At 43.9% G+C, this 23,344-nt stretch overlaps 1 protein-coding gene across 6 annotated transcripts in view; it reads left to right on the forward strand.

Moving 5' to 3' along the window:
- The window catches only part of UNC13B (unc-13 homolog B), a 315,105-nt gene that overhangs the window by 253,189 nt on the left and 38,572 nt on the right, over positions 1–23,344 (forward strand). For 5 of the 6 annotated variants that reach the window (XM_020977063.2, XM_020977069.2, XM_020977064.2 and 2 more), the window contains 4 exons: positions 14,932–14,978; positions 17,784–17,862; positions 20,581–20,655; positions 20,910–21,129. In XM_020977063.2, coding sequence (XP_020832722.1) covers positions 14,932–14,978; positions 17,784–17,862; positions 20,581–20,655; positions 20,910–21,129 — 421 coding nt within the window. Of the gene's footprint in view, positions 1–1,874; positions 4,356–10,397; positions 10,421–14,931; positions 14,979–17,783; positions 17,863–20,580; positions 20,656–20,909; positions 21,130–23,344 lie in introns of those variants that run through there. The other variant, XM_020977061.2, reaches the window with a different exon arrangement.

Genomic DNA, 23,344 nt, shown 5'->3' on the forward strand with positions numbered 1-23,344 from the left:
ACTGGGCAAATCAACTTAACCTTTTTGGGTTTTATTTACCACATGTTAAATGATGGGGCTGGACTAGATGACCTTTCAGCTCCTATATCCATGACTGAAAGTATCTTCTTAGTGTAAAGGTTCATCTTTGTGCTGATGATGTTCTCATCCAGGTGCTTATGGCTAACCTATATTTAGACATGAAAATAGATTATATTAATTTTTTTTCCCTCTGACTCGGGTCCTGGAGGACCTGAAGAGTCTTCCTAGCACCAAGGCTAGCTCTCTTTGTCCACTGTGCCACAACGAGGAAAGCAGGACACAGACTCAATCTTTCAGGAGCTGTCAATAGTACAAAGGAGACTAGAATCCTGGTTTTATTTTGATCCCCGGTAAAAGTGCCTGGCTAGCTGGAGTGGCCATCCAAATCCTGGGAGGCTGCATCAGTCATATTTGCAGCAGCATCACATTAGTCTCCTCTCTGCTAGGAACAAAGCAAGAATTAGATTCATTGTAGGATCAGTGCTATCCTTGGCTGGAGGGAAAGATTGAGGCGCATTTGCCACCATGCCAGAACAAGTGGTGAGAAGGCTTTGGCCTTCTTTTTCTCCCTCTCATGACTGATGTCCTTCCATTCCTTTCTGTATCATTGAGGGAGCATGTTCTGATACAAGCCCTGGGGCGTCTCCTAGATTCTCAGATAAACTTTCCTTTTTTTCTCCTTACTTTTATATCAGGCTTTCTTTTTTCTTTTTCTTTCTTTTTTTTTTTAACTTTCTCTTCTGTATTTGGAAATAATTCCTTTAAATTTGGATCCTTGTTGAAGTCCAGTCCTCCACAAAGCAGAATTCATAGTAAAGCCACAGTAAGTTCCCTAGAGTAACTTGATTCTAATCTATTTCCATCTGCAGGGTGGATCTCATCAGCTTAATAACAGTTAATAGTTATCTAGGCCTTCAAGGTTTTCAAGACACTTGAAATGGATCAAATCATTATCTAGAATGAAAGAAGTTTCCTGTACAATAGCTAGAGCTATAACTTGGCTCAGTTATCAGTGATGGAACAAAGTACAAAAAGTTCATTTTTACCTAACCTAAAATCTTGTCACCCTACATCAGAAGCATGTGCTATGTGTTGGTTGATGATGCCTGAACCACTGAAATTCTTCATTTTCTTTTCAACTCGGAGTTTTGGTGAGGACTCACACTTCAGTTACACTTTAGCTTTCAATCACATGCAGCCTAGAACAGTCAGCCTGCTTGGGTTCAAAGGTGTTGTCTCATTTTGTGCCGTGTTTTGTCTATATATTTGAACAGTATCATTAAAATATATTTTGGTAACTATGTAATTTGAGCTTCTAGTGTTGATGTTTTGCATATTCATTCAATTCAATTCATTCATTCATTTGTTTATTCATTTTTCAGCTAGTCCTTAGTTCTCTAATTTTATGTGATTTCAATATTTTAGGAGGCACCCACTACCCTGAAGGCAGAGTTCCTTCCCTCATCTCCTAGAATTCCTCTGCTGTTATAGGTTGTAGGAAATTCAGCTCCCCAAAAGGAAGGGAGTCTTGGAAGACTTATCTATATCACAGAATTTGCTTTTTATTTGACATTAAAAACTTCAGTGAAGACCAAGGATTGAGAGCTGTAGGCCCAACATTCTTAGCTAGGATTTACTGACAGGCAAGAACTACAGCAGGAACCCTAAGAGACAAAGCCAATTCTGTAGACTGTATTTGATGGATCTGGGTTTTGCTGTTGTGTTTTATTTTACCCTGCTTCTTTTTTTTTTTTAACCTCAGTGCACTGTTTTTCCTCTCTCAATAGCTACCTGGTAAGAAAGTCAAGCTGGGATCTAAAGGCACCTGTTAGACTTGAGAGGTAGACACATCTCTCTTGGGCAGCATGATGCATCAGGCCCAGTGCAGCAGCCAATGATGTTTGCTAGGAATAGATTGAAAAGATCAGGACGTGGCATTGCCTTTCCAAGAAAATCTCTAGGAAGCATCCTGGCCAAAAAGAAGGGGAAGAAGCAAAAAACCCCTCAGGCCCTGAGGGAGAAAATGAAGAGGTTATTGCAGGAGCCTCAAGAGGAAAGCTCTGTAGACCCCAATACCTACTCAGGGCTTTCCTCAGCTGATTCAGGGTCAGTTTGTGACATCAGGAATAAGTCCCCAAGCCCTATTGGGGCCTCTTATCAGGACAGGAGTTTGCTGCCTGCCTGCTGTGGGCAAGTGGTCACAGTTAGCAGTGGGAAGGTAGAAATGACCTGCAATGAATGCTCTGGTCAACACACTAGCGCTGGCATAGATGGAGCCTGGTTGGATAAGGGGCAGCTCATCACCTCCAAGCCTGACACCCAGGACCTCTCCACTGGGAGCCATGCCATTAGCCAGCAGGAACTCCCTAAAAAGGAAAGACACAAACCTTCTCCATCCAGAGGTGACAGCCCCAGGCAGCAGCCAGAGCCCTCAGGAGATGTGGTGGACTACATTGTGAAAGAGCTACAAGGGATCAGCCGCCTCCAGTTGGAGATTGCGGAGCTTCAGCAGCACCTGAGCCTGGTTAAAGGCTCTGTGGATGAGGTGTCCAGCTGTGTGGATTCAGTGCTGAGTGAGATTGAAGGATTACAGGTGGGTGGCAGTCCCTCTACAGCCAAGGCTTATGTAACGGGGAAATCCAAGGCATCCCATGTAGAAAGCCCCAGGGAGGAACCCATCTTGTATTTTTATGGCCTTCCTGAGCAAGATGGGGAGAACACTACAGAGCTTGTGAATAGTTTCCTGGCCAAGCACCTCTGTGTTAATGGCATCCAGTGCAGCAAGTACATCAGGGATGCTTACAGAGCCAACGTGACCACGGGCAAGGCCCATGATCCCAGGCCCATGATTGTCAGGCTTGTACACTCAGAGCAGAGAGACTTCATTTTGCAGAAATCAATCCTCTTACAAAGTGTAGGGGTCCAGATTGCAACACAGGAAGAACCCAGCTGGTCAAAAGGCTGGAGCCCTCAGATGGAATCCATTTCATTGTTGCATCAAGGACTACAGGATCATCGCTGGCGCTCTTTGAGCCTTGATGAAGGGGTTCTGCACGCAGATAAAAGCGATAAGGCACGAAAAACAGATGCCGACTGGGTCAGAGCTCAGAATCAAAGTTGGGATTCCCAGGGCCAGAAGCTTTTTTTTCCACCCAAGGTCACCCTAGCAAAAAGAAACAGTGTGGTGTCTGGGCCTTTGGAAGAAGTCGGGAAAGGCGCTCAAATGGTCTTTTGCAGCCATGGAAACCAGACTGGGCCCCAGAGGGAGGACCTTTCACCTACTTTGCAGGAAACTAAAGACTCTTTCTTAGAATTCATCCCCAAAGAGGAAGATTCCAGGAAGGCACAAGAGGTTCCAGAGCAGCATTGTGAGAGACTTTTGTGCACAGGAGCAAAAGAAGTTAGCTGCAGCATTAAAGAGGAAGCCAGCCACTGCCCATCTCCTGAGGGTACCAAAGCAGAGAAAGGCCGGCTGTTTGGTTGTGTGACAGGACTTGAGATTCTGAGCCGAGAGCAATTAAATTCCCTTTTAACAGATGAGTCCAGAAGGCTGATGACTCTAAGCCGTGAAGGCATGATGGATGAAGTGACCATAGGACCTGAGGCTTTCAAAGACATGGTTCATATTGACTTAAATGAGGAAGAGGAAACTGCCGTGCAGGTCCTTAGGGATGTTTTGGATAGCTCCACATATGTTCTGGATGCCTCACAGGAAGATGGAGATGGCACGGACGTGAAGTTTTACACAAATAAATTAGGAAAAGCAATTCACCACTTCAAGTCAGCTCTTCAGGGAGTGTTTCAGAAGCTGGAGAGCAGTGATTCCTTCAGTCCTGAAGGCCTGGAGAGCAATGAGAGTGGCTCCCAAACTGATGACAGTGAGGGGCTACTGCAGGTGTTGAGCCCAGGGGGAGACAGAGACTACTTGGTGGAAAGCCCCTTGAGTAGGGGGAGTGAGAGCTTGGCTAGTGATGCTGCGGCCAGTGAACAGGTTATTTCTAGACATAAAGATCAAGTCCATTTGGACCATAGCAGCCTTTCTCCTGCTTCCAATGACTCTCTGCTCTCTTGTTCATTGCCATGTTCAGATTTGGATGTCTCTTTAGGACAGCTGAAGCCCATGTGCAGCCTTGGGGATGAGACTTTTTCAATGCCTCAGGAGCCCAAGAAAGGGAAATTGAGCCTAGAGCAGGTGTGTGCAGAGACTATATACCTCAACAAGTGCATCAACAACTTCAAAAATGTACTGAGAGAAAAGAGACTAATACAGAAGAGACTTTTACAGGAATTAGCTCAGGAAGCAAGCTGTCTTTCAGCTGAAGAAATATATTCAGGTACATTAAGTCTATGATGGTTAAGGCCTTGGCTGGTTGTGCAACCTTTTGGCTAAGACTGGGCATTTGAAAGAGGAGGGGGGTGGGCGGACTGGTCTCAGCCCTGCTGCTCAGATCTCTAATAAACAAAACTCACCTGTGTTCAGAGACCTTCACTCGGACCTGAGGAGGGGAGAAGAAAGGAGTGCAGAAACAATAGGAGGAAAAAAAATACTTGTCTACAGGGAGTTCTTAGTCTAATGGAGACAAAGTAAATATACATACAAGAATCAAATGGGTCAGGGATAGGGACCAGACCTGTAATTGTATAGATATAGGGAACTCCCAGGTGAGGGAACTCAAGTAGGCATCTTCTTTTCAGTTAGAGTTGCCTAAAGCACTGAGAACTCTTAGTGACTTGCTCAGGCCCACCCAAGCCAGGATATGTCACAGTCAAGACTGGAACCCAGGTCCTCCTGGCTTGGAGGCAGGCTGTATAGCCACTGTTTGAACAGATTCTCAAGAACCCAAAGAATAAATATAAATAAGAGCAAATGACAGAGTTGTTTAGAACAATTGTTATAACAGGGTATCCATATTGTGTGGTTGTAACACAATTTAGTTAAAATAAAGATGTGGCTAGAAATTATGTTCCCGGGCTAGAAAAGTTGACTGTGAAATAGGTCTGAAGTCCAGCCTTCAAGTAGTAAAGTAGAAAGTCAAGTGTCATTCATAGCCCCTTTTCTCCATTCCCTTCCTATTCTTCTAGTCTCCGACATGATGTGGTTTAGGTTTATTAAGTGTTTAAGAAATTATATGAGGTTTTCTGGCTAGGGGTGAGGATTAGTGATGTGATTACTCAAGAACAGTAATTCAGGAAGAGTATTTTGTCCAGTAACAGCAGAACAAAAGCTCAGTTTTCCTTTTTATTTAGAGAGCAACTGCTATACAGAGATCAGGGTAAGTACTTGTTAGATATATTTATTCTGTTTAGGCAATTATACCCAGATTGACAAAGTACCCTTGTTCTGGGCCATCAGCTAGAACACAGAAGTAGCTTTGTGAGCACAGCTACCATCCCAGGCTCAGCCTGCTTGGGAATATAGCTTGGTGTAGTGTTAAGGGGAATTTTGCTGAGATAATGTTAAAATGAAAAGAATTGGCTGGTTTTTGTTTGTTGAGGGGGAGGGTACAATTGAGGGATCACAAGTCTTCACTGAGGAGGTAGGCGCTAGTTTTGAAGTGTGACAGTGTTTTTAAAATTATGGTGGGCTGGTGTGAAGAGATATGAAGGAGAAAGAAGATAGAGGCCTTGTCCTCAAGGGACTTAGAGTCTTACTGGGGAGACGATACTTGCCACATGAAACAATAGTGAACAATATCAATCAATCAACATTTATTGAACGCTTCCTGGGTGCCAGGAAATGTGCTAAGATCTGAGGGTACAAAAAATGGCAAAAACAATTCCTATTCTCAAGGATCTTATTTTCTAATAGGGGTTGTAATGTAAAAATAAATAAGTATACCACACAAGTCCAGAGTACATGGAAGATACAAGATGATTATGAAAGATGATTCTACTTGTGTGCTAAATTATTTGATACAGATCAATGATTCAGGTTAAATTATTTAACCTCTGTGGGTCTCAGAGTCTTTATCTTCCAAATGAGGTTGGGGCAAGGACAGGTTGGAGTTGTTCCAGTAAATGATCTTTTAAGTTCCTTCCAATTTTAAAATTCCCTGATTTTATGACTATAAATATGGTAGGAGCTCTTAGAAAAGTGAGATCAGTGAGTCTTAGAGTAGTAAAAGAAGACTTCTCAGAGAGGAAACTTGAAGAAAGAACAGGATCTGTATAGGAGAAAGCAGAAGTTTTAGGTAAGAGAACAGTGTGAGTAAAAAAAAAAAAGGCATGAATGGGATTCATGAGATGGTGTGCAGACTGACCTTAATAAAATAGAAGGGGAGTGGATTGGGGAATAGGCAGGTCTACTTAATAAACTCTGGTGGCTCCCTGTTCTCTATAGGATTAGATAGAAACTTCTGTTTAACACTTAAATCTCTTCACAACCTTGTCCCTTCCTACTTTTCCATTCTTATACTTGGCTCTTCTTGTACTCTACAATTCAGCCATCGCTTCTGGTCTCATCAGTGTTCCATACACAGGACATGGTAGCTCTCTTTTTAATCATATCTTTGCACTGTCCTCTATCACAGGTTTCCTTCAGGATTTAGTTCAAACATCACCTTCTACATGAAGTCTTTCCTACTCCTCCCAGCTAATGAGTCCTCCCTCCCAAAACTACGTTGTATTCATTTTACATATTTTTTGTATGTACTTATGTTCATTGATTGTTTCCCCATTAGAATTTTAGCTCCTCAGGGATAGAGAACTGTTTATTTTTGTCTCTGCATCCCTAGCTTTAGCTTACTGCCTGAAACGTAGTAAACACTTAATGTTTGTTAATTGATTATGAGGTCAGATTATGAAAGGCCATCTTATTAAAAGTTTGAACTTGATCCTACAGGGACCTGGGAGCCATTGAAATCTTTTGAGTAGGCCAGTTATCTGATGAAAACTGCATTGTAAACAGATTAATCTGGCAGTGGTCTGCATCATGAATCAGAGGAGAGAAGAAAATGCACTTTGAGTCTTTTGATGTGAGGTAATGAGGGCCCAGGCTTAGGCAAGTGATAGTGACAATCAAGATAAGGGAATGAATGGATGGGTTAGTGGAAGAGCAACCTGGCTGCTTTATAAAGTTCTCTAAGTGGGTTCATCACAAAGGTCTAAATTGGTCCTGAAAAAACTTCCTATGGGATGGGGTTGGAATAGAGGAGAATATGTAGAGGGTAATAGCAGGAAGAAGAGGGTATAGGCTGCCTCTTTCTCACCTCCGGCTACTTAAGAAACAAAAGAGAAGGGAAATGTCTATCATCCTCTCCCCTCCCCAAGAAAGATGAAGGTGGAGTTCTATTGGAAAGTGAAACAGGGAGAATCACATATTATGTTTCTTCCCAATTGTGAATGAGCCATGATGCAAAATGCTGATTTTGGGAAACGAACTTAGGCAAAAATATCAAAGCCACTTTCTTTAGTTGATGATTGGACTTTCCAAAGAGTTTGACTTTATATATCAGTAGTAGACTCCAGGGATGCTTTCTCCATTTCCATCAGGCTACTCATTCTATAGGACTGAGGCTTATCAACACAGAGAAACTTGTCTAACTTTGAGACCATGGATCCATCTGCAAAGCTAACTCTGCCCAGATTCTGAACAGAGATAGTATTTTTGACCTGCTCCTTTCTCCCCTTAGTATGTATATATTTGCCCATGGTGAAGCAGCTGGCCTAGAGAAGAGAGAAGTTTTTATCTCACGAAATGAGGGGGCTTCAAGCCAGTGTAGGGATTCGTGACGAACATAATTTCTTCAAAATTGAATTCATGCAAATAGCATATGCTCCATTCCTTTGCTGTCAACTTTAAGTGAGACAATTAAACCTGCATACCATCACTACACTAGTCTTTCTAATGTGCTGTCTTGACCATCTTATTCTCCTCTTACTTAATTGCCTTTAGTGGTTTCTTATCACTCACTGAATAAATCCAAACTGCTTGGCTTGACGTCAAGTTCAAGGCCTTCCACAGGGCCAGCAGCAGAGGGAAACAGAAGGGGAAGGATGCTATCAAAATCTTAGCCATTGTTCAAAGGCCAATCAAATGTCATCTCTTTCATGAAGTCTTTCTTGATAAATCCCAGCTGCTATTGCCAGGTTTGTGTTTTGACCTAGAGGCACCTTTTTTAGCTGACTGAATCCCAAGGTACCAGCTCCATCCGGACAGCCAGCTAGTTTTAGATGGCACACTGATGTGCAGCAGCTCTGGGGTGTTAGGCCAAAGTATTCCAAAGGATTATCTAAATACACTAATTTTAGAATAAGCAGGTAAGGCAAAGGAAAGGGGGAGGCAGGTACTATACACATGAATATTCACTCGATGTTCCAGCTGGCTCTATATGCATATCTCTTCTCATTGGATGATGGCCTAGTCTAACTTGCCAAAATCTCACTAATATGGAACTTAGCACTTTCTACCTTGTGTTATAACTATGTCTACATTTTATCTCTGTTACTGGACTATAACATCTTTTATATATGTCTTTCTCTCCCTCTGGTACCTTGTGCTTAGTAGGGTCTCAATAAATATTTATTGGATAAGTGAATGAAATAATGAAAGAAACCTAAATGCCTACCTGGCAGGCCTCCTTCTGGGTGAACGGGCAGTACCCCTGGGCACTCTCCTGAAATGCAATGACCCCTAACTTTGGGAAGCATGGGCACAGGCTTCTCTCCCCATAGTGGTATAGCCTTATAGACCTCTTTTGTACTGGCCTAGAGAATGGGAGAGATTTTGTAGATGAATTTATGATACACTTAGGGAGAAGGGAAAGGGAAAAAAAAGCCGAATGGGCTTCCTGAAGGGGAAAGAAAAGGTAATTCTCATTAGGCCCTAGGGAAGAACCACACAGGAAGCTCTCTTGGTCCTAGAATTTGGTATAGGAAAAGGTCTCTTTCTAACTAGGTTTTACCCTCTGGTCTTTCTGTTGTATCAGGATTCCTTCACCATATTCCTTTCTGTATACTCACTCGAACTGGCAAGCTAGATAATGTGCCCAGGCAATATTTGATCATCTACTTTCACTGGAAGTGGAGTGAGGAGAATTGGGGAAGCTGTAGTCACTAACTCTGATATCTTCAGGTGGCCTCTGGCCTGGCCTCCTGTTTTTCAATGCCTCTGTTGTCCCAAGACAACAATTGTAGTGATATTTCTTAAAGAAACAAATGAGAAAGTAGGAGGCCCTAGGCCCTGAGTGAAACTAACTTGTCCTTGGGGTGGAGTTGGCCTGGATACTGCTGAAGAGCTTGCCTTGCTTCAGAGCTCTGAGGCAGGAAGTTTGAGCTTCCCTAGAGGGGCGAGCAAAGCAGGCCCTATCTTCATGTCCCTCATGGGAACAGGAGGAAGGGGGGAAGAATATGAAATAAATAGGCCCTGTTTCCCAAAGTGACACATCAGCTCTACCATTAATGCAGCTTCTGAAATTTCTGCTTTCCCACCAGCTGTTGATTGGGAAGTAGCTATTTTCTCAGGGAAGTTTTACAGGAGAAAATTTAGCTGCAGTGACCACACTCACGCCCACAAAACAATTGGAGGACAATTATGTGTTGAACTGTGAGGACTGACTGAATGTAATAGGAGTTCAGAGAAGAGAGAGATCAGTGTGGGACTGAATAGTTGGGGAAGGCTTCATGGAAAAGATGGGATCTGAGCTGGGCCCTAAAGGGTGGGTAGGATTTGGACAAGTTGGGGGAGGCAGGAGTGGGATGAAACATTCTAGGTGATTGGGTGACGTGGTTCTGTTTTTTGTTCCTTAAATAGATAGGAGGCACTTTTTGGATAGGAAGCTAGCCTGAGTGATTTACTACAAACTTAACCCCAAGGTCTAGGGCTTCTCAGTTGAGATGTCAAGATCAAGCTGGGACATGTGGGTGAGAATGTATGGATGACTCCTGTTTCCTGATGGGGAAAGGATTCAGCCATAGAGTTTAGTTGGTCTAAATCTAGAATGAGGTTGTATGGCCCCTGAAAAAGCTGTGGTTCTGGTCTGAATACCCTTCTGGGTAGTGTTGGGTCTGTGACCCCCATTCCTCTTATCCCATTAATATGTCTCTGACTACCCCACTCTAATTGGTGAAATGAACACACTAGAGAAGAGAAATGAACACAGTGTTTCTAGCCTTTCATTAGAAGGCCTTTCTTTGTTTTTGTCCCTGGGGAGATTCCCAGCTGACAAGGGCATGTGATGAACTGAAGGGATTGGGATGGGAGCTCATCAGTCTGGATTTTCAAACTATTCTCCTTTCCCTTCCCCTCCCAGCTCCCCAGGCCCCAACGATCCCATTCTTGGGCTTCTTGGAGAGTTGGTAGCCAGTTTGTGCAGAAATTTGCTCTGATCTCTTTCCTCTCCTTTCCTCTTTCTATCTTCTTTCTTTTCCCCTTACAGAAGGAAGGCAACAAACCCTTCAGGTCATGTCTCACGGCTCTTTGTTTGTCCCCCAACTGGGGTGTGCATGCTCTGTGGATGCTTGTGCCTGTGTCCCCTCCCCAAAAGTGGTGTCCGTGCATGTTCTGTGCCTTCAGATGCCTTGTGTCCTTCCTGCATTCAGCATGTTTGGTTTCTGACAAAAATTCCTGGGTAGCAAATAAGAACCTGTTTAGTGCAGAGGCTACCAGGTCAGAAGGGAAGCTTAAGTTTCCATTGACCTGTCTATTCTATCAGGGGACAGAGGGAGGGAATACACACTTCTATAGTGTCTACTATGTGTGATAGGTGCTTGTTACAAATGTCTCATTTGATCCTCACAACAACCTTGCAAGGTAGGTACTGTTATTATCCCCATTTTACAGTTGAAGAAACTGAGGCAGAGGTTAAGTGACTTGCCCAGGGTCACATATCTAGTAAATATCTAAGGCTGGATTTGAATTCAGGATCAGCACAGAGTCTACCAGTAATCAGAACTGAGGACCTTCAGGGACTATTAGTTATTGCTTCTTTTAATAAAAAAAATTTTTATTGATATCTTTTTTTAAACATAGTTTAAATTTCCTCTTGTATTCTATCCTCTCCCCTTCCTAGAGAGCCATCACAAATAGCAAATAAATTTTCCATTACTTCTTTTTGAAAATTCTTTGTGTATCGTACCCAGAGCCAAGACTAAAGGTAGATAAGGTGAACAACTTCCTTTTGTGCCTCGGAGAGATGGATGCAATCAAAAATGTTTTTAAATATTTATTTTTATAAACTCACAGATTTGCAATGCCAGAAAGCTCCACTCTCAATGTTATTTATTTTGTGATAAGTCAGGATGCTTGAATTACTTCTCAAAGCCTGTTGGACCACAACACAAATGAGACATAAATTGTCAAACACAAGGCACATACTTTCAAATCTTGCCCAGGTCCTTGACTCTTGAAAAGGGTCTTGAATCCTTCACTCACCTTGAGTACACTCATGGCCAAAGCTAGGCAGCTTTGTACCCACTTCTCTTCCCTGTCCTCCCTTGTCCATTGGAGTGCTATTTCACATACATTTTAATTGCCAGGAACTTAATCCTGAGGGCATCCAAAAGGCTGCATTGACTCTGAAGTTTTGAACAGGTTGTGGCTGTGAGAGAAAGGGAAGAATCTGTAGGCCCTCATACTTAGATCTGCACTTGGCTCCCATAGTACAGTGTTTGCCTTTGGTTTGCTCAGGAGAATTGGAGATTCTGGAACATGTTTTTCACTCAGACTAGCGGACTCTAGCAGTTCGAAATGTTTGTTTTGATTCTTCACGTGTTCACTTTTTCCAAATGCTTTTTTAGCTGTTCCTTTCTTGTTTTCTTTGAAGCACCTACTATCAGCATCTCACTTCAAGATTCAGTAGAATCACCAGGGAAAATGATCCAGGTTTAAAGATTGGTGCTGATCAGCTGCTGCTGATCCTTCTTAGAAGCCCTTTGATCGAATGCCTGAAATGTGTATGAGGGTATCAGATTGTTCTCAACCCCTAGTCTGAGTCCTGGCCAGGGATCACCTCGAAGGGGAGGTTGGCTTTCACAGTTTGGTGCCAGTGAGGCAGGGTTCTAGACAGTGGCTTTGAGAAGGCAACGAATGAGTTCATATGCTGAAGGTGGGATATGTTCAAGTTAACACAAGGCATGGTAGGAGCTTAAGGGGAGTCTAACATAGTTCAATGAATATCTGGGCGTTGAGCCTTAGCCCCTGATTGGAGCTGGTCCTTTATTAATTGAGACCCTGCCCATGAGACCCTGGCTTCCCTAGCCTATTCTGAGACTGTTGATAGACTTTCTTGTGGCCTCAAAGGACCTATCCTTTGGGGATTGGGGGGTGGGATGCTAGGAGAGCAGCTGCTCTCTCCAGCCCTCACCTTTATACATTCTGAGGCGGGGAAAGGAGTTGGTTGGGACTGTGACACTGGATGGTCTCATTCTTTGGGACCCTTTTGCTTTAGAAGGAGTTGGCCCTGGCCTTGATTTCTAGGATCTACTGTAGGGGAGAAGGGAGCCTCCTGTCTGAATTGGACTCAGATTCTTCTGTACAGTGCACAGTATAGAAACCTTGAATCTTGGGAAGGTGGGCTTAGGGCTTTCTGTTGAGCTCTCAGCTATGCATCATCCCTCTCATTTTAACATCTCCCTCACCTGGGTCCTGGTGAGCTCTTAGCTATACAACCCTCCCATCCCCAGGTAGTCCTAGGGCCAACTCCCTCCCCACTTAGCTATGCATCCTTCCCCCATCCCAGGTGGTCTCAGGGCCTCCTACCAAGCTCTGAGCTGTGCATCTCCTGTCTACCCCCCATCCCTATCCCAGGTGGGTATTTTTTTTTTCTGCAAGTGTTCATTTGTGAACCAGGCAGCTTGGTTTTTCAGTTCATCTTTCCCTTTGACTTTCTCAGTAGGCCCCGCTCCTGATAAAAGGTAAAATTGTTGGGTGGATAGAGAAAACACCAGCTTGGCATTGGCAGATAAATTCTTGCCTTCTGTCATCCCCAACCTGTTCTTCTGATGAGCAGCAGCTCTGGGACCTGCCTTTGCTTTCTTCAGGTCTATTTGGGAATCTCTGGTAACAGATCCCTCTAGTGAAGAAGAAAGTCATCTGGTATGGTGGGAGGTGTATGTGTGTGTACTCATGCCTCTGAGCCCCAGCTTAGCCCAGGGAAGCAGATGGATTAGAAATAAGCTGGCTTAGCAGAGTGACCAACTGTCAGCAATCAGTGGCCCTCCCATCTCCGGGAGCATGAGAGGTATATCTGTGTTTGCTGAGCAAGACCAGGACTGAGGCAAGAGATAAGGGGAAAGTCCTACTTTCCTTTGAGAAAGGACAGAGAAATGTTTCTGAGCTGAGCTCTGGGGAAGTCTGGATGTTCCCATTACTCATTGCTCCAAGCTTGGCCTACAATAGCAGCATTGGCCTCTAACCTTCTCTGTGTGCAGGGGATAGTGAGACATACAAAACTTCCCAGTTGTAGCAGCACACATTAGACCATACCTCCAAAATTGTGAGGAAAGGTTTCTGAAGAGACATATTCAAGCTCTTACCTTTTGGCTTCACCTTGCATATAGCAGAGGGCTGCTTCTGCTTGTTCCCCTCGGCTGATGGCAGTGGCACTGCTGGCCCTGATCCCAGGCCTCATCCTAGGCTTTTACTGTAGCTTTGTTGGGGCCAACAATCCTCTCTTCCAAATATCACTGCTTCCCCATGTCTAGAGGTAACCCTAGACTTGACACCCCAGACCCCTTCTTTGTTCCTGGTGGGCTCACTCAGCTATATTCTCTTTTCCACCTAATTTGAATGACTTTAGGTCCAAAGCTATAAAACTGTTAAGTTGTTTGGATCTGCTGTTTTGTGCGTGGTCCCTGGGAGAATTCATAGGCATTTATCTCTCTCTGGAAGCCAGCTTTGCACATGCTTTTAGACCACTGAGAACAGATTTAGTGATTTGAATATCTGTAGTTAAGTAGCTATCTCTGTTCAAGACCACATTCTCCCTCTCCACCACCACCACCACTAACATGACCAGTTTTCTGCATAGCCACCTGGGATTTCCCTGGGAGGGTATATCAGGACAGCTCTTGGAAGAGGCAAGCTCCAGCTGGTCTGAGGGAGACTCTGGTGCCCATACATAGCTGGGCCTTAGGACTGTCAAGGACTGTACTTCATGGCACCTGTCTCAAAGTTAAAAGCTCTGCCCTGTGGTCCACCCCTTTGTGACCAGCCACAAGAACTATCATGGCTTTGGTCTTCACTGGAATCTCTAGCTAAGATACTTCATTTAGCAACCATTTGTGAAGTGCTTATGACATGAGAAGTGCTGTGTTGGAGGCAGGTGAAATACAGAGATGAAAAGGATATGGTTTTACCTCAGGTAGCTTCCGAACTATGGGAGAAATCAACCTTTGATTAAAGGAAGGAGCCTAGGGTAGATGTTGGTTGAAGTTAGAATAATATTACTCATCTTAGTCCCCAAAATTATGAGGGAGTCTTTGTCTTCTGCTAAGATGAACCATCATCTGTTAATTTTTTCCCTATCTTTGCATGAGAACCACTTAGGGATATTCTTATCCTAAGTAAAGCAAGAATCTTCTGTAAAGTGTGCGGTATAGAAGGGAAGAGTGAAAATATTTTTTCTGATTATTTTTTCTAAAGAACAGATGCACTAAGCAGGCTCTTAAAAATCTCTGCTGAAGCATCCAGTGGGTACCTGCCCATGGTCCGTGTCATTACAACCTGCCTTTCCTGCCATCAGGCGGAGATATTTTGGGGGTGGAGTTGTTAGAACCAGGCACACATTGCTAGTGGTTGTGCCTTTGTGTATCTGTGTGTCCATATATTTGTGTGTTATAAGTTGCATGAACTACATTCTATGAGAACAGATTCCCAGGTCTCCCTCCACCTGTCCTACTCCCAGCCTAAGTTACAACTAAGGCTTTGGCCTTTCATGGGATCTAACTTAAATGTTCCTTTCTTCTCTGAAGGCTCCTGATGATGATGACCCCTCCCGGAAGCTGTGGCTCCCCAGCGGGTAAGTGCTTCCTGGGATGGCATTTTCCCTACGGTCCTTTCCTAATATATTTTTTTGCCTACCTTTTATATGAGGCAGAAAATAGGGTGCTGCAGATTGGTTCCCAAGACCTTTATTTCTGACCTCTGGCATCACAGCAGTGAGGAATACAGCTCTCTTCTAGAGCATCACCAGGCACAATTCCACTCTCTTCTTTGGCTGCCCATCTGCTAGTATTTAACTTCCCTCCTAACTCTTAAAAATTCTTTTATAAAAAAGTTTTATTGATATTTGTTTTGTTTTGTTACATTATAAACATTTATGGATCACTTCCACATCATGAGAGGTCTTTTGTAACAAAGTAAAACAATTAAATAAAATGAATAATACAGTGACCTCATCTGAAAGTGCATGCAGCATTTTGCATCTATAATATCCCCTCCTCTTTCTTTTTTTAATTGAACAGAAATCTATTTTCTCTCCTTCCCACCCCAAATTGGAAAAAAAAAAAGGAAAAATTTCTTTTAACAGATATGCGTAATCAAGCGTGTTGGCTAAGGCAGAGTTAACTGCTGCATCTGTGTTTGTATGCTTTTCTTCATGGGCCACCCAAGAAAATACTTAAATTCTGACTTCGTATAGTAATGATGGATTCCCTTTTTTTCTCCAATAGCCAGCATCTTCCCACAGCAATCCTCAAAGTGACTTTAAACACTCAGTTCCAAACGTGGTCTCAACTAGATTCCTGTGAAATTCTCTTGAGATTACGTGTGCAATGACTTGGAAATTGGACAGAGCAGTAGTTTCAAGAACCAGCATTGATGGTGGAGTCAGAACTTGGCATTCCATACTTGGCATACTTGGCATTCCTTGGCCTACCCTTATGCCTATAGTGCCTCTTCCCCTCCCAAGGTCCCAGAGTCCCAATGGAGAAGGCAAGGGACCAGTCCTGATTTAGTAGTTAGTATTCATTGTTGGTTTTAACTACCAACAACCTAATTCTGAGGCAGCATGGTATAGGGGGTAGAACTCTGGACTTGGAGTCAGGAAGACTTGGGTTCAAAATCCCACCTCAGCCACTCACTATCTTTGTGACCCTGGCCAAGTCATTTAATCCTTCTCTTATCTATAAAATGATGAAGTTGGAATTGATGACCTCTCAGTTCCCTCCCTCTCCTCTTTTTCTCTGTCCTCCCTCCTTCTCTTATTCCCTCTACCTTTCCCTCCTCCTTCCTTCCTTCTTCTCTTTTGCTCTTCCTTCTCTACCTCCCTTCTCTCCTTTTCTCTCCCCCCACCTCCTCTCTACTAAAATCTGACTCTGGTGCTGCCTCATAGTCCAACAGCAAGCATAACAGTGGGTTCTTCTGGCTATGCCAGTAGAACCACAAGTTCTGGTATATCCCATTAAGCTAGAAAGGCTTTAGTTACGGGTCCATTGATGGCATTTGTCTGTCGTCTTAGGAGCAGCCTTGCTAAGTTCGAGGTGCCATATCACTCTAAACTTTAGTCTAGCTGCTTGATAGCGAATTTTTGGCCATGACAGTTCAAAAAGACTGTCTACCAAGTCATATAGAACTTATAATCTACATTAGTGGGGTGTGGAGAAGTATTCCTACTCCATCAAAGTTACAATTCCTTGAAACACTGAAATACCACTGCTATGTATTGTCCTTTGTTTCATGTGAGATCTGTGTCCTAGATATATTGTATTGTATTGCTCCTTGAGGGAACTTGTTTTCTCAACTCAGACTTGTTGAACTGAATACAAGACAATCCCCTGCCTCTCTTTCCCTGAGGGTTGTTCCTTAGCCTATCCCCTAGGACTGTTCCCAATGCCTAGCTGCCATCTGTAGAGTGATGACTCTTCACAAGTCATGAGCCACCAAGCTGAAATAATATTGTGTCACAAGTACCATGGAAGGCTATATGCATGCTGAAGATATTAGAAGTTACCGTATTGGACAGTAATATTGGCCTACACATGCTTAGGCTCTGGCTCCTACAACATGAGCTGCCCATTCCCTTGGTTGCCTTTCCTGGTTCTCTTGATTTGGAAATGTTCCTAGGAGGACAAGCATAATTAGGCCTTAGATTGTCCTTTTTCTTCCAGCTATTGGGAATATGAAGAGAGAATTGAGTCATATTATGAAATTCTGAAGACTCATCTCCTAAATCCATCCAAATCATACCTTTCTTTAATCAAGGGTTGCAGTTGTGGGGCAGTGCCTGTGACCCATAACAGTTGACTATGGAGTCTGACAGTTTGAAATTTTGGCTGCCAGGAGTTTATTCCTGCCATGAGTCTGTCACTAGCCAGAAGCCATAGATCTAAAAGCTACCCACTTGATGAATAAGATAACAAATGGGTGTGTCTAATCCCATGTCCTTACCTCATAGTTCTCACAGTCAAGTTGAAAAGCGACTTGTGCATGCAGCAGGTAGTAAACATAGCCTACAAGAAAGGAAACTATTGAGCGCAATATTCAGAATCAAATTCCTAGTAGTCATCTGTCCATTTCACATCTGGAATGTGCCCCCTGGGGAGATAACAAGCTTCCCATTGTTGGAGATGTAGAGCCTGAGACTGAATGACCACCTTCCAGCTGACTCCTACATGAGCTGGGAAGTTGGACTGGAGGACCTTGTTGGTTCCTTGCACATCTAAGAATCTGTGCTTTTATCTCCATTTGTCAGCTTTGCTGGGCAGTGGGGAAAAATACAAAAACAACAACAAAAGCAAATGAGGTAAATGGAGTGGAACTTCCTTGCATTAGGGGAATATTGGTTCTGAATCTCCCCCTCCTTCTCTCCTTCTTCTTCTCCTAGGTCAGCTGGTGGGCTCTATGGCATTGATAGCATGCCAGATCTACGCAAAAAGAAGCCACTTCCTCTCGTCAGTGACTTGGTAAGAGTTGTTCAGACCTGCTCTCAGAAAGAGAACAAGATACAAGGGATATCTCGTTGCAGAATCTGACATGTGTTGGTCATCTGGTCTCACTTTTTATGATGCCTGGGTTCCCAGCAATGGCCTGATGACAATTTGCTAATTAATTCTTTCTTGAGCAGATGCTAAATAGCCCTTGCAGAAGAGACTGCCCTAATTGGTGCTTGGCCCTTCCCAAAAACATGTTTTGAGAAGGAGCATCAGTACATGGCTTCAGTGGGGTCCAACTCTTTCTGGAAATGCATGTGGAATGGGATCCTAGCCCATCATGGGAGCACATCTAGGAAATGAATCCTCAGTAACACCCCTGTTTTTTTTCTGGAAGCACATCTAAAGAAGGGACACAGTAGCAGGCCTCAGAGGAGCATAGCCTAGCCTCTATGCATCCCCAGGAGTTATACTCTTAGCTGTCCTCCTTGGTCAGGATCTATTGTTGGGATACATTTGGGCTGAATATTAGGGGATTAACTTCCATACTTTCTCTCTAGGCTTTCTGTAAGACTCCTCGATTCTATTGAATGATATTTGCTCCTTAACTGTATACCTAGAGACAGAGCTTGAGAATTTGTGCAGTTGAGGGGTTTGTTTCCTTCTTGGAGTAGTAACATCTGTCTCACACTATTAGACTTCTTCTAAAACATGAAGGTTTCTGAGGGAGCTGGCCCTGAAGCTGAAAGGTCAAAGTATCCCTACCAGTCTCTCCCATTGTGCTGAACAAGGTCAACCTTCTTTCCCCTAGGTCTCCAGGATGATTAGACCCTTCCCTCTACCCTCCCATTCTTTCCTCCCTCCTTCCCACCATATACCTCTGACATGCCCTTCAGCTAAGTTTTTGGGACTAGAGTCCCATTGCCATCTAGACTTTGATGGTTGGGTGACTTGCTTCAAGGTCACACATTGAGTAAGGATACATTCAGACCCAGGAAATCCTGCTCCAGATTTCCTTCTACTACACTGTGTTTCCTCTAGAGATATGTGGTATAGAAACCCTGCTATGTCTCCCCTAGGGTCCCATAGCAGGCTCTTTCCTGCCTTCTGATAAGAGTCAATTCACTCCTCTTTAATTTTTTTTCTCCTTTCCTCTCCCTATACCTTTCCTCTTCTGCCTTCTTCTTGGGTGGTAATCCAACTCCTGTGACATGGGGTGGAGAACTCTGGTCCCTATAGCTGCCCAAACCAGCAGTGTATTTTCCTGTTCAACTGAGAGGTTGAAACCTTGCCTGTTTTAAAAGATGGTATACAGAAACTAAGCTCTTTTTCCAGATGACTTCTTTTCTTCTTTCCTTTCTTTCAGTTACACCTTCAAGCCTGGTTCTCCTCCTGCTCACTCAGTCACCAACTATCTCTCTCTGGACAGGGTTTGCCTAAAGGCCCCTTCCTCCATGAAGGGTACTTTTGCCCTTCTCAGGAATTAGGACTCTGGATTTGCCCCTACTGTGCCTATTCCAGGGATTAAGTGGAAAGCTTCAACAAGATACCTGTGAGGGTTGCTCTGGCCACTACAGTTAGCCTGCAGAATCCTCCTTGGCTCTCTCATCCCTTATTCTAACTACATGGGTTTTTCTTTCATCCCTTCTGGCCCTGGTTTTCTAGGTATAGTATTTGGTCCTTATCCTGTCTCAGCCAAGAACCTCAGACACTGTCAGATCAGTCCCTAGTCCTTTATGCTGTAGGACCCTGTCCTAGCACAGATGATACAAGTTCCTGAGGTCTAGGTTTGAGATAGGTTTGTCTGAGGACAGAAGGGATTTTGTGCAGAAGGTCAATGGCAAACCCTACTTGGTTTATCCCTTTAAATGCATCTATCACAGCTGAGACATTAATATCCTATTGTTCCTTTCTCTGCTCTCCTCTCAACAGGCCATGGTGAGTGCACTCAGAGTTCTCTCCCTCCCTAGTGTCCATAGACTATTCCATTGTGTATCCTTTCCCAACCTTTCCTCTTGTTTTAGTTTGATACTGTGAAGTGTGCTTGTAGCCACCACTTCACTGAGATAGCCAGCCCTTAGCAGGGCAGGTGACTGTCTTTGGGGTGAGGCCTTAGGCTTCACTGGAATAGCAGCTGTCATTCACCTTTTTGGTTGCCTTCTGTGCTGTCCATTGGATTTCTGAACTCTGTAATTTTTCTAGGGGCTTTGGGTCCTAGGGATTGGTACCAAGGGTGGGGAGTGTAAGTAAAGCTCCAAAGAGTGGTATTGGGATCACTGTTTTCAGTTATGGTCACTATGTATGACTTATACACATTCAGGTACAAGTTTGCCCCACCTCTTTGAACCTCATCTCTTGTTCTAAAGTGCTTTCTACTACTACCACTCCTTACCTCCCCCTTCTCCTTAGACTTTCCGCAGGCAGCTTTAGCTCTTGGAGCCACGAAGGGGAGAACATCTTAGAGCAATGGGGGAAAATTAAGCCTTTCAGGCTATGTGCTTCTTAATAGCTTGTGCTATGGAGGGGGGTGGGGCATAGGAGGGATCTGTTAGGGCACAATCTCCCTAAGAAGCTGAGACAAGGGGCAGCCAGCAGAAGCCTTGGCTTGGGGTCTTATTTTACCGGGACTTGGAAGCAGTGAATGACAGGAGAAGCCTGCTTTGGAAGGGTCCAGGCTGGCAGTCTGGTTCTCTATATCCACCCCAGCTTTGTCAGCCTTTGACAGGGTTAATGACCTGTCTCTCTTCACAGTCACTGGTCCAGTCCCGGAAGGCAGGAATCACTTCTTCATTGGCCACACGGACCTCCCTCAAAGATGAAGAACTGGTAAGCATTCATTGACTTTAAGCTACATTTCTGTTCTGGGCTCTGAGTTCTGGGCTCTCAACTAGACCAGGCCAGGCTAAACAAAGATCAATGACAACAATCACTAGTAGCTCCCTTGACAGGTCTGAAGGGAAAGCCAATTTCTTCTGAGACTCTTGGTTAGTTATTTAAAAAAAAAAATCTTTGCTCTAGGATTTCCCTGCCTAGACCTAAAGGCAGCCATGATGGAATATGGAATGATATGTGTTTTTCAGAAATCGCATGTGTACAAGAAAACCCTTCAAGCCTTGATCTACCCTATCTCTTGCACCACTCCTCACAACTTTGAGGTGTGGACAGCCACCACACCCACCTACTGCTATGAATGTGAAGGCCTTCTGTGGGGCATTGCCCGGCAGGGCATGCGGTGCACTGAGTGTGGGGTGAAGTGCCATGAGAAGTGCCAGGACCTGCTCAACGCTGACTGCCTACAAAGTGAGTACTGCTGCCTGGGCCCACTTGGATTGGGGGTGGCTGAAGGTGGTAGAGAAAAGGACTGACAGGGTCTGGGAAAACAGCATCCTCCATACTGGCTCTTCTAGCAATGTGACTTCTCCTTGTATTGTTGCTAAGGGGATGCTCCAGGATGGTCCTTCCAGGCCCATTTGATCTGAAGTTCTTGCTTCAGGAACTCCTTAGGCAGAGTTTGAGGAGTGTTATTATCTAGTGGCTGCTTTTAATGCTCTCCTAGGAGTCCCTTGGAAACATTGCTCCTGGCTTGCTTGGGTCTTGGGGGTACAGTTTGTGGTAGGGAGATGATGAGCAGAGGAATATGGACCTGAGAGACATGTTCATACTTCACTGCCATCACCAAATGGCTTTGGTAAGCTCAACTCAGCATAACCACCAAGGAGGAAGAAGAGTGCCTGTGGTGAATAGTGGGCACATGGCCATGAGACTCTCATGATACACCTCCCACAACCCAATCCCAGGAGCCAGGAAACGTAGTAGTTACTTTAACTCATCACTGGGGTCTCCCAGACAGGAACGCCAGGAGTAGAAATTCTAAAAGAACCAAGGTCAGGAGAAAATGTACTTTTTTGTGCTCCACACTTTCCAAATCAATGACTGGAAGTGTAGTTTTGCTAGATGTGGGTTCTAGAAAAGTGCTAGAGCTAAGAAATTGGGAAAAGGAAAAGTAGAGAATTCATGTAGAAGGAAATGATGGAGGTGATGGTATCTCTTCTCTTGTTCTGTTCTCACTGTGGCTAGGTCTAAGTGGTTGGGGATGCTTCCCTCCTCACCTTCAAGCCCAACATGAAGCCTGTTTGGAAAGGATGGAGTTGATTTAAGCTCTCAGATTCTTTCAAATTAGGTTGTTCTCCCTTTTTCATAATAAAGATGCCTGACAATGATAAATAACGTTAGGGTACAGAGCCCTCTTGACAGTGTAAACCCCCAGGCATATTCTGTGGTACTAGAACAAATAAATGTAATGGGGATAGGTAGAGGCAATTTCAGAGAGATTGGGCATGGTGTCTCCTGGAGGTCTTTCACAAAGCTTTACACCCTCCTGAAGTTTCAGTAAAAGCCAAATCAAATCGTACTGATTGCTTACTTTTGTTAAGGCTTCAGTTAGCTTACGGTATTCAGGGGAGGCCAAGGAAACAGTTTGTGTGTAGACATCTGAACACCTGATCTTTGGGGCTATTTACCGTGGAAGTACTGCCCCAAAGAGCAGTGCAGTTTCTTAGCTAGTGTTCCAGGGTCTAAGGACCTGGGTGAAAATTCTGGCTCTGCTACTTATTACCTGTGTGATTTTGGGCAAATCACTTAATCTCGCTGGGCCTCAGTTTCCTCAATTGTTAAAGTGAAAGGAGTGGACTATATAACATTGAAGGTCTGCTCCATGCTTAAATCTATAATCCTAGGGACTCTGTCTATTTCCCTCTATTCCTTGTGTGATGAGTGCTTGGGAAGAGCCTACAGGTTTGTCATATCTGAGTTTCCCAGGAGTCTATGTGAGTTTGTGGTTGGGGCTGTGACTGTTCCAGTATAGCCAAAGAGGAAAAGGGGTCTTTGTAATGAGGATACATGTCACATTCAGCCATAATGTGTCTTACTTCAGCTGCTGAGTCTAATCCTCTATCCCCCGCTGCCCCAGAAAGGGATGCCCGCAGCAGGCACAAGGATGTATCACACCTTTTCTCCTCTCCCAGGGACTAGGCTGCCTGTTTCCTTCATACCTATTACCTAATGTTTCTGAAAGAGAGTGGTGCAAAGTGGAAAGAGTGTTGGATTTAGAGTCAAAGGACTTGAGTTCAAATGCCAACTCTGCTCTTTGCTAATGTGACCCTGGATAGATCACTTAGTCACTCTGGGATCTCAATCTGTCTATCTGTCTCTGCTATGAGAGGTTTAGACTAGGTGACCTGAATTCACTTATAGCTCTAATTCTGTGGGCTCATAACCAATGTTTTCTTTTCTCTATGACCCTTTGCAGAATGGGATCTAATCTTCCAGCTTCTTGCTTGCTTTCTTGTCTCTGATGCCAAGCATCAAGTCCCTTGTGAATTTCTAAGGATTTTTTTTTATTGCTAGTAACACTTAAAACAAGCAGGTGGTAAAAATAGCAAATGTGGAAATTACAAGAAACCTTCAAAGTCTCACAATAAAATTTATCACTAGTATTCATTGGCATGTAAGAAAA

This window comes from Phascolarctos cinereus, unplaced genomic scaffold (assembly GCF_003287225.1).
Source record: "Phascolarctos cinereus isolate Bilbo 61053 unplaced genomic scaffold, phaCin_HiC Scaffold_4;HRSCAF=312, whole genome shotgun sequence".
Taxonomy (NCBI): Eukaryota; Metazoa; Chordata; class Mammalia; order Diprotodontia; family Phascolarctidae; genus Phascolarctos; species Phascolarctos cinereus.